Source organism: Notamacropus eugenii, chromosome 2 (genome assembly GCF_028372415.1).
Source record: "Notamacropus eugenii isolate mMacEug1 chromosome 2, mMacEug1.pri_v2, whole genome shotgun sequence".
In the NCBI taxonomy this organism is placed as follows: Eukaryota; Metazoa; Chordata; class Mammalia; order Diprotodontia; family Macropodidae; genus Notamacropus; species Notamacropus eugenii.
In genome coordinates, this window is record NC_092873.1 from 82,854,431 (window position 1) to 82,865,026 (window position 10,596).

At 36.6% G+C, this 10,596-nt stretch overlaps 1 protein-coding gene across 1 annotated transcript; it reads right to left on the bottom strand.

Moving 5' to 3' along the window:
* Positions 1–708: 708 nt before the first annotated feature.
* Positions 709–8,591, bottom strand: LOC140522705 (olfactory receptor 12D1-like). Its single transcript, XM_072638015.1, has 3 exons — positions 8,523–8,591; positions 1,051–1,638; positions 709–966 (listed from the first exon to the last, which is right to left on the bottom strand). Exons 1-3 carry the CDS (start codon positions 8,589–8,591, stop codon positions 709–711), a joined length of 915 nt encoding a protein of 304 aa, XP_072494116.1.
* Between the last annotated feature and the right edge of the window lie 2,005 nt (positions 8,592–10,596).

A 10,596-nucleotide genomic window follows, 5' to 3' on the forward strand; every position in this document is an offset into this window, starting at 1 on the left:
CACATTACCCTGGGCAATTCACTTAAGCTCTATTTGCCCCAGTTTCCTCAACTCTAAAATGAGGATAATAAATCCATCTTCCAGGGCTGTTGTGAGGATGAAAGAAGATAAAGTTCCTGGTCTTTTAATAAACATTCCATAAATTCTGCTTATTATTATTAAACAAAGAATACATCATAATCCAAACTAGCTATCTTGAAACCCCACAACTTTGCTCTCAAAGAGGACTGACTGAGATAATATGGATGACTTAATATAACTGCTGAAAAATGCATGCCCTAAATCAAAGTGCATGTCCAACTAATTTTGAACTCACATCACTATGTGGTTTTTGAGCTAGAAGTAGCATTAAAGATCATCTAATCCAACCCCAAACTGGGTCACAGTGAGGTGAAATTACTTGCCCAAATAAACACAAGTAGTAAGTAGAAGTCCTTTGATTTTGAACCAGGTTCTTAGATCACAAATTGAGTGCTTACATATTAGAAAAAAAACTTTTTATAATTACTTAAAATAGGGCAAATCTTTTTAAATGTACCATTAGAATGTGTCCATACTCCTTTGCTCAGAATACTTTTGCTAGATGACACAAATTCCTGAGAGGTAGTTAGAAACTAAGAGCACGGTATAAGTGGAAATGAAGGAAGAAAGCTTAATGAAGGTCAGGATGTGTTAGTGGAAAGCCTGAGGTCAAAATAGTGATGCATCTCAGTTTTTCCAAAAAAGACTTCCAAAGGCTTTCTTGAAAGCAAACTTCACTTCCTTATTTCTCAGTGTGTAGATCAATGGGTTTAATACCGGAGTGATAGCACTGTACATTATGGCAACTATCCGATCTTGTGCCATGGAGGTGCCAGAAGCAGGACGGATGTAAGTGAAACCCACAGGTCCATAGAAGAGACAGACCACCATGAAGTGAGAGGCACATATGGACAGAGCCTTCCGGATCATGTTCCAGGAGTGGCTCTTAAAAAGTAGAAAACCAATAATGTAGAAGTATGAGAGAAGGGTCAGGAAGAAGGCTCCCATGGAGATGCTGCCAGTGACCACAGAAAGGAGCCATTGGTTGATAACTGTATTTCCACAGGCCAATTCCAGAAGGGGTTTGACATCACACAAGAAGTGGTTGAGTTGATGGGACTGGCAGAAGTTTAATTGTGAAGTCATGATAGAATGCATTAAGGCATAAAAGAAACTGATAACCCAGGCCACAGTGGCCATTTGAAGACATACTTGGTGTTTCATGACGACCAAGTAGCGGAGTGGATTGCAGATGGCCACAAAGCGGTCAAAAGCCATGATAGCAAGCAAAATGGACTCTGTGCTACCAAGAAAATGGAAGAAATGGAGCTGGGTGATACAGCCCAGAAATGAGATGGCCTTATGGGTGGAAAGGAAGTTTTCTAGCACCTTGGGCATTGTCACTGTGGAGTAACAGATATCTAGGCAGGAGAGATTGCCAAGGAAGAAATACATGGGGGAATGGAGACATGGCTCAGAGATGATAATCATCACAATGGCACCATTTCCAGCTAGACTGATGAAGTAGAGAGTGAGGAAGATTACAAACAAAATAGCTTGTAGCTCCTGTATATTGGTCAGGCCCAGCAGGAGAAATTCAGTCACTATAGTTTCATTCTAGAGAAGAAACAAAATGGAACAGTTTTACCTACTTTGATAGGCACTGATGTATTTTCAGGTTCACACAACTGGGCAGAACAAAGTCATGATCAATGAGATCATAGAATCAAGTTGTATGTGTGTATAATTCCATGATTTTCAATTTATTAATGCACTAAAATATTCAAATATGAAAAAAACAGATCTAGAATGACTGCATTTTTGTAAAAATAAACTTTTTGCAGAATGAAAGAAAGTTGATTATAACTGGCCTACTCTACTGATATCCACAAAAAGTCAAGAGAGCTCAAGCAAGCTTGTTAGAACATTGAGTAGACTCCCTTGTGTTGAAATTATAGGAGGATGTGGACAAGAGTTGTATAGCATAGGCAGGCATGAATGGATTATAATTTGACTCATTGGGAGAAATATCTGTAATAAGAGCAAGGGGTAGCTTTGCCTAGTATACCTTATAGCTTGTACTGTAAATATATGAAATACCTTACTTCAATCACATGGACACTTATTCTCTCTGTGCACTGATTCATTCATTCTACCCTAACCTCATACTGGAAAGTCTAGTTTCACAGTGAAGGAGCACCACCATATGGTTCTACTCAAATTTTCTATGCCAAAGCAACCCTGCTGTAAAAAAAATACAATCGTCCCACTTATCATTTCACCTTTTGAGCCCCCATTAATGTATCTTCATCTACACTTACCAGTCATTCACAATAATATCTTAAAATCATACACATAGCCATTTATTTGGAAATAATGCAAAAACGATAATAACAAGTATTCATATAATAATGCCAATACAGAAATAAATAGTTCACACATAAACCTGGGTAACACTCTTCCAAGGTACTCAACATCTGTGAGGAAAAGTGGGCACATACTTAGAGAAATCTTTCAGGAAAACACATGAGTATGTTAAAGGGCAAATAAACTGAATGCTACGAAGTAATACATGCATACAACTTGACTCTTTGTTCTTGGAATAACTTGCAAGTCTGGATTACAGGCTTTCATGTCACTGTTCCATTCAAAAGCTATCTATTTTCCTACTGATCATCATCACTATACAGTCAGACAAATCCTCTTCTCCTCACAAAATGTTATAACATTTAAAAGCTCTTTTAACTTCCAGTCTTCCTTAAAGGGACATTTAAAAGTGTCAAACTACTCATTGGGTTAGCAGCTTCCTTTAAGTCAAAGAACTCCAAGGTTCAGTAGACTCTCTTTGTCCAGTGAGATATTAACTTACCACTGCACTGTCCTCTCCAGTCAAGTTACATAGCAAACACTCTAAAGCATTCTTAAGTTGACTCTCTAGTCAAGGGAAGGGAACACAGCCAACTCTTCACTCACCAGGATTTTATATCATCTAATTAGAATTCAGCACCTCTTCTTATAGAGAAGTTGTATAATATTTTTTATTCCCTTTCTGCCTTTCCATTTCACAACAGGGGTAGCAACAAAGAGCAACAGGCCACTCCTAAAAGGTTTCATCTCTTTTAAACATCACCCTATGAGGAAATGGAGAAGAATACCTAGAACTGAAGTAATTGTTCAGTGGAGTCAAATCTCTCTCCAACCAATCAGAGATCACTTTTCTAAATTCTTCTGTCAATTGATTGTTGTAATTGCTATTCCTGCAGTCAGACAAAGCTATTTTTAACCCCCTTTCTGTCTCTTTGATCTTGCCAAGTTCTTTATTCTTTAGCCTCAACCTCCTAACATTTTTCAGTGGCTAACAATAAAATCACTCAGCACTCAGTGACTCACCCTTCACCTAATAAATTCCCCCTACAAAATCAACCAGACATCTTAATCATCACTCTGTCTCCAAATAATTATATGATTTCCAAGGTTTTTGGTTTTACCCTATGGAATATAAGTGAAACAAGAGACTCTTAAATTCAGAATATGGTTCACTATCCATTTTATGTCCCTAAAATGATTTTTCTTTGTACTCATTTTTTAAGTTTTTAATTAATAAAAGGGTCCTTCTCTGATATCCTTAAAGTATCAAAATGTTTACACACCAATGAACTGTCATTCTATATCTTTACTATAATGAGTTTGTAACACAATATATATGCTATGGTTTATTTTCTGTCCAAAACTATTCATGTAATTTGAAAACTGTGTTCTTTAATAAACATATTTCAATAGTTTTTTAATCAAACCAAAGTTATTTTCTTATTCACTTTTACATAGAATTGCTCATTTATTATAAAAACAATACCTTGCATCTATTAACATTTCCTGGAATGCCTTACATTTGAACAAAAATACTTTTTCTTTCTTTTTCAACACTAATTTGATCCAAAACAAAAGTTAGTACCTTATATATCAATAATTGTAAGTTCATAAATTACTGGAATATTATAGGATGTATTACCCTTCTAATAGTGACTCATATCTTTTTGAAATAACAGTGCAGTGTGTTGAAAAGACCCCTGAATTGAAGAAATAAGGGATAGAAGACATGGTTTCTAATCCTAATTAGTAATGCTAGTCACTGCCTAATGACTGTGAGAAATCACATCCTCACTATCAACAATATCATCACTTCATCTTACAATTAGCAGTTTAAGAGTAGGAGCTTTCCTCCAACCAACCCAGTGAGAGATAATAATCCTTATTTTACAGAAAAGGAAACTAAGACTCAGAGAGGTAAAGTAACTGGATGGAGAAATGCAGCTAATAAGTGTCAGAGATGGGATTCTCATTTTGTTCTCCTGAATCTAAGCTAGTTGTCTAAGAACAAGTGGATGGATTATAAGATTTCTTTACGTCATTTCATGATCTGTTGAAATTAAGTTGGCTTAAAAAATTTTTACCATCTGAAAACTATGTGCTAGTATCAGAGATAGATAAAAAAGTCTTTTTTAAACTGTCCCTTTCTTCAAGGAGTTTTCAATAAAGTGAGAACAAGAAGTCCAATCAGTAGCATATACCAACCAGTTCACTCACAAAAACAAAATTCATTATAAGAAACAAACACACAAAGAAATGCTAAGTGAGGCTGGAATAAGAAAAGATCGTTTCTGTCATAGGTTTTAAAATACACACATTTACATACATCTTACATATGTTTGCTTTCTTTTTCGTATCTACTGCATGAAGTCTTGATGTTCAAACTAAGCAGTGCTGGTGCCCAGAAAAAAGGAATAATAATATACCAAGTAGGAGCTTAACCTTGGACTTCTGGACAGATGGATCACTGAGGGGTCAGGTATAAGCTCAGTTCCCCTTTATCACCTCAAAGGAGCAAGAAACAAAACAAACTGAAAAAATCACACAAAGAGAAGGGAAAGGAAAAAAATTTCCTACCAGAGAATTGCACCAAAAATAGATTGAAGAAATAAGAGGGAAAAAAGAGGCTTTAACACAAGGAGAAATTTCCAGGTAAGTAGTAGCTGTATAATTAATGTCACATTTCTTGTCTTCACAGTGTGTGGGGGAAGGGGAGGAGAGAGAGAATTCACAACTCAAAAAGTTTGAATTAATATTAAAGACATATAAATAATGACTTTTTAAAAAATTAAGACAAAAAGAAGAGAAACATAATCTGAAAAAAAATATTCTAGTAGATTGATAATAGAACAATCTGGTATAAGTATGAAGTAAGGTACGTAGGGCAACTATTATTATCCTCATTTTATAGATAAGGGAATTTAAACTTGGAAAGTTTAAGCAGATGTTCACATACCAGTAATGAACTTAGACTTTAGCTTTAAGGAGGAAATTCTTCTTCTCAAGTAGAGTAAATCATTGTTGTTGTTGTTTCAGTCATACCCAATTCTTCATGACCCTATTTGAGGTTTTCTTGGACAAGGTACTGGAGGGATTTGCCTTTTCCTTCTCCAGCTCATTGTATAGAGAAGGAAACTGAGACAAACAGAATTAAGTCACTTGCCTGGGATTACAGAGCTAGTAAGTGTTTCAGGTTGCATTTGAACTCAGGTCTTCCTGACTCCAGATGCAAGGCATTATCCGCAACAACACCTATGTGTATTCATCCTTCGTTGCCAAAGAAGACCATTCCATCAGAGAAATAATGACATGACTTACACTTGACATTTTTTTGAGGGAGGGAGGGCTGTGCAGGTCACCAGCCTCACTTTTCTTCCAGAGCCATCTGAATCCAGTGACCAGATATTCAACAAGATGACTGGAGATGACCCAGGATGATGCAATTGGGGTTATGTGACTTGTCACACAGCTTGTGAGTGTCAAGTGTCTGAGGTGAGATTTGAACTCAGGTCCTCCTGACTCCTGCACTGGTGCTCTATCCACTGCAGCTGCTCCCAAGAGGAATAAATAGGTTTAGACATTCAAAGTAAGCAGAGACAACTTTTCTACTAAACACATGGGAGCTAGCATAGAGCCTATGGAAGGGTAAGTGATTGATAAATGCTTGTTGCTTTGTTTCCCTTCTCTAGACCTCTATCCCTTTTTAGTTTGCCTAGATGGATGTACTCTCCAAAACTAAAATAACTGTACTTGTCTGGGGAAACAGCAGCATAAAAGATAAGAATAATCAAAATTATGTTCTGACTACACAGCAGGACAAAACCAAGAATAAAGACCTAGATAAGCAGAGGAAACTAGAATTTTAAAGCTGGAAAGCTCAAATGCTTTGTCAAAAATATAATTGCCAATATTCTGGTGGATAAGGTGATTGGGGAAAAAAGGAAGAATCAGCAGCACATGAGCAAAATTTCATATTGTTTTTATGAAACAATATGGCTACTTAGCAATATAGCAAATTTATCCGTTTTCTATCACTTTTAAAACATTTCTATCATTTTCCATTATTTTTCATTTCTGATAATTATTTATTTTATATTTTGAGTAAATTTTAATTTCCCAGGAACCAAGAAAGTTAAGAATTTTTTAAATTTTGTGATGAATAATAGTTGACTATGCAATACAACTCAAAATTCCAAATCAAATCTACACTTAAAATTACTGATTGTCTCCTGCTTGCTACTGAAAAAAAATTAAGAAAGGAGGTATGCTAGGTGACTCAATAGATAGAGTATCCCATCTGGAATCAGGAAAACATGAGTTCAAATCCAGCCTCAGGCACTAATTAATTGTGGAACCCCTGGCAAGTTGCTTAACAATGTTTGCGTGAGTTTCCTCATTTGTAAAAAACAAAAACAAACCAGCTGGAGAAGGGAATAGCAAACCATTCTAGTATCTTTACCAAGAGAACCCCAAATAGGGTCACAAAGAGTCAGACACAACTGAGACAAATGAACAACTACAAAAAGACTCTTTGCAATAATGTCAAAGGAAGGAAAATGCTTATTTAAAATTAGTAAAATACCTTTTCCTCTTTGCTTCATGTTTTATATTAGTCTCAAGTTTGACACATACAATTCAATAGCAGCTTTAAGGGCAGGGAGAAAGGGGAGAGAGTTAGCCATTTTTGCACATGGGCAAGTAATTGGAGTGAATATTTGGCATATGGCCATCACAGAAGAGAAGGATATCCTGGGATGCCAATTTCTTTATTGGCAAAGGCTTCATCACTGGCGGGGGTGGGAAAGCTGGACATGTTGCTCCTGAGTGCAGGAAGCACCCTTTAGGGAAAAGATCCTTAAGCTTTTTTATGTCTTGGACACTTTGGGGAGTATGGTAAAGCCTATGAATCCTTTCTCAGAATACTACTTTTAAATGCATAAAATGAAATACCTAAATGTTTCAAAAGCAGTTATCAAAAAGTTAAGATCCTCTGCTGTAGGTTAAATACTAACTGGGGCTGGGGCAGGGGCTGAAGCTGGGACTGGGGTAGGGGCTGAAGCTGGGACTGGATCAAAGGCTAAGCAGGAAGGAGATTATCTGAGGGAGGGCTGAAGGATGCTGAGCAAGTGACCCCTGGGACGGTGCTGTTAGTATCCTCCAAATTTTGTACCCTGGGGCAAAGGCCCAGTAGGCCCATACTAATCATTCTTTCTACTTCTAATAAGTTTTTCTTCCTATAATCTCAAGTGTTTGCAGGTATATACACTGACGTTTTTAGTTTTGGTCTGGATCTGGTTTTTCATTGCAGTAAGTCCTACACCAGGGCACTGACATTGAAGAAATCACCTCGACAAATGTAGTTCTGGAAGTGGTCTGCAACTTACAGTCTTAGAGAGGGGCCTGGAGCATAAGCTTTAAACGGCATGCCTCTCACACAGCCAGTGTGTGTCAGAGTCAGAACTTGAATCCAAGTCTACCTGACTCAAAGACCTGCTCTCTATCTCATATGCCCCTGCGTTTCTTCATAAATTCTGATACATACATGTCATCTTCCTGGTAAGATCTTTGAGGGAAGATACTTGTGTTTTTCATTTGTTTTTGCTTCTCTTATACTTAGCACATTTCTTAAGAGTAGGAGGCACTAAATAAACTCTGATTGATTGCCATGTACTGACTTAAAAAAAAAGACCAATTATAAGATTTAGCCATAGAGGGGAATTTAGAGATCGTACCTCTTCTTTCATACTTGAGGACTCTGAGAACCTAGAAGATTAAGTGACTTAGCATTTAATGTGGTAAGGGGACTTATCACTAAGGTAGTGTACATAGTAAGAAAAAACTCAAATTTAAATCTAGTTCTTTTTATTAAAAATCCTAAATATTAAATCATAGAGTATAAAATCATAGAATCATCATCCTTTCACTTTACAGATAAAGGAATTGAGGCCTAGAACAGTTAAATGACTTGCCTAAAGACACACAGTGAACTAATGTCAAAGTGAGAATTGGAACTCATGTTTGCTTCAGTGCTCTTCCCATATATGCTATGGTTTCTACTGGGTGGTCACCCTGATAATGTAAGGAGGCTAATCTCCAAGAGGCTACAATTCTTCAACAAGATCTAACTTTAATACATTCTTCATGCTGTCAGGCAAAGACAAACTTTCTTTTTCATCTTCCCAGTCAATGGCTTTATCTTTCATTGTCTGAGATTTGTCAAAGCAAAAGGAGCAATGAACACTCAGGCAAAATGGAAATTCTAATGTTGCCATTGTAAATTAGACTTCTGTCACAGCTAACTTTCTATTCATGTTGACTATGTGTAAAAATAAACTGTTGAGGATTCTATGTCTCTATTTTTGTCTCTCTGTCTCTCTCTCAAACACACACATACATACACACACACACACACGTGTACTCACACACTTTATAGTTTAGATTTATATTATGTAAATGGACAAGAAAACATTGCAATGTTCCACTGGCCAGCATTGTGCTCCCTTATTCTGTTCCTTTGGGAATGTGTGATGAAGGAGGTTCTCAAAATGCTGTCTCACTTCTTTCTAATGACTCTTTGTACCTCTTCTCTTTAAGAGAAATTTATTCTAAATTCATTTCAATCAGATATGCTGTCATCTAAATCTATTTGGATTCACTCTCCTCCATTCCATGCATACCTGCAGACGATAATATCTCTTTGGCTCCATAAGGGAAATCAAAGAACCAAAGCCCAGAAGTAGTTCTCTGAGATAACTTGAACTGAAATGAAATCCTTTCTGCCTGTCCTGATCTATGAATAAAACAACAAAGCCTCTCCATGAACCTCCATGGAGATATCACAGACAGAAGTATCCTGGGATCTTCTCCCCAAAGCCCTAGTCCCTCCATCTCCCTTTCCCCTGAGTTAAGGATTTCTTCACTCCCCTACTTTCCACACTTATAGCCACAAAATTCTGCCCCAAATACCATAGGAAGATGAAAAAGAAAAAGAAAAGCTTCCTGCTCTCAGGATAATTATAATCTAGTTGGAGAGATAACATGTATGTGGGGAAATTCTTTTTAAAAACCTAGTAACTGATAGAAAAATAAAGTGTTTATTGAGTTTTAAAGGATCATGGAGTAGTCTTAGGGAACACAAAATTAAAAACATAATTGGAATGAGGCATATGGGTTTCATTCATCTATATTTCAAGCTAAGTTCTGGTGAAAAATATTAGTACTAGCCACATAATTGTGACTGCTGATAGCTATATACTGGAGCGGTTAAGATTATTACTAGTAGTATTAAGAGCGATCTTTCACTAAATTCCAACCCTAATGAGTTACCATGGTATCGAAGTTTCTGAAGACTCTACCAAGAGTACACAAGCTCGAGAAACTCCTACTAAACTGGAAAGAGTTTTCATATGGGCACAAAGATAGGTTGTATATCTTTCACCTGAGGACAAGCATCACTAAATACAGAGGTGTTTATTACCTGAATATTTGTCACCCTGCTTATGAATGTTTAAGATCATGGCAACTAATGAAGAACCATCCATTAAATCATAGACTGAGAAGTGCATTGGCAGAGGGAGTATCTACAATACTTTAATTCACCAGACATTTAATAAATGCCAAGCATATTCCAGGCATTGTGATAAGGATGCAAAGGAAATAGTCCTTGTCCTCAAGGAGTTTGTAGTCTACTGAGAGTAAGGTTAGAGGGGGTGGCATGCAAAAAGATTGATAAATAAATATTATATGTATTACATGTGTCTATTTTTTATATTATATATTTGTTCATTCTATGTTATATGGTTAAATATACATATATAATTGATTATATATCTATCCACCCTTAGATACTTAGTAGCTGTGTGACCCTGGACACTTAGTTCTCCTTGCTTCATTTTTCTCCTCTGGAAAATGATCTGGAAAAGAAATTGGCAAACTGCTCTAGTGTCTTTGCCAAGAAAACTTCAAATGGGGGTCACAAAGAGTCAGACATAATTGAAACAAATGAACAACAAATTATGTTTAACAGTCTTTTTTTTTCAGACAAATTTATTTTAACTTTTCAACATTCACTTCCATAAAATTTTGAATTTCAAGTTTTCTCCCCATCTCCTCCCTACCTCCACCCCAGGACAATGTGTATTCTGATTACCCTTTCTTCCAATTTGCCCTCCTTTCTATCACTCCCCTCCCCTTATCCCCTTCCCTTCT

Coding starts and splice junctions, on each gene's coding strand:
- LOC140522705 (XM_072638015.1), bottom strand. CDS start 8,591: ATGAAAGATAAAGCCATTGACTGGGAAGATGAAAAAGAAAGTTTGTCT. Junction 1,639..8,522: donor TGCCTGACAGCATGAAGAAT/GTATTAAAGTTA, acceptor TTTCTTCTCTAG/AATGAAACTATAGTGACTGA. Junction 967..1,050: donor TCAACCAATGGCTCCTTTCT/GTGGTCACTGGC, acceptor CTACTTTTTAAG/AGCCACTCCTGGAACATGAT.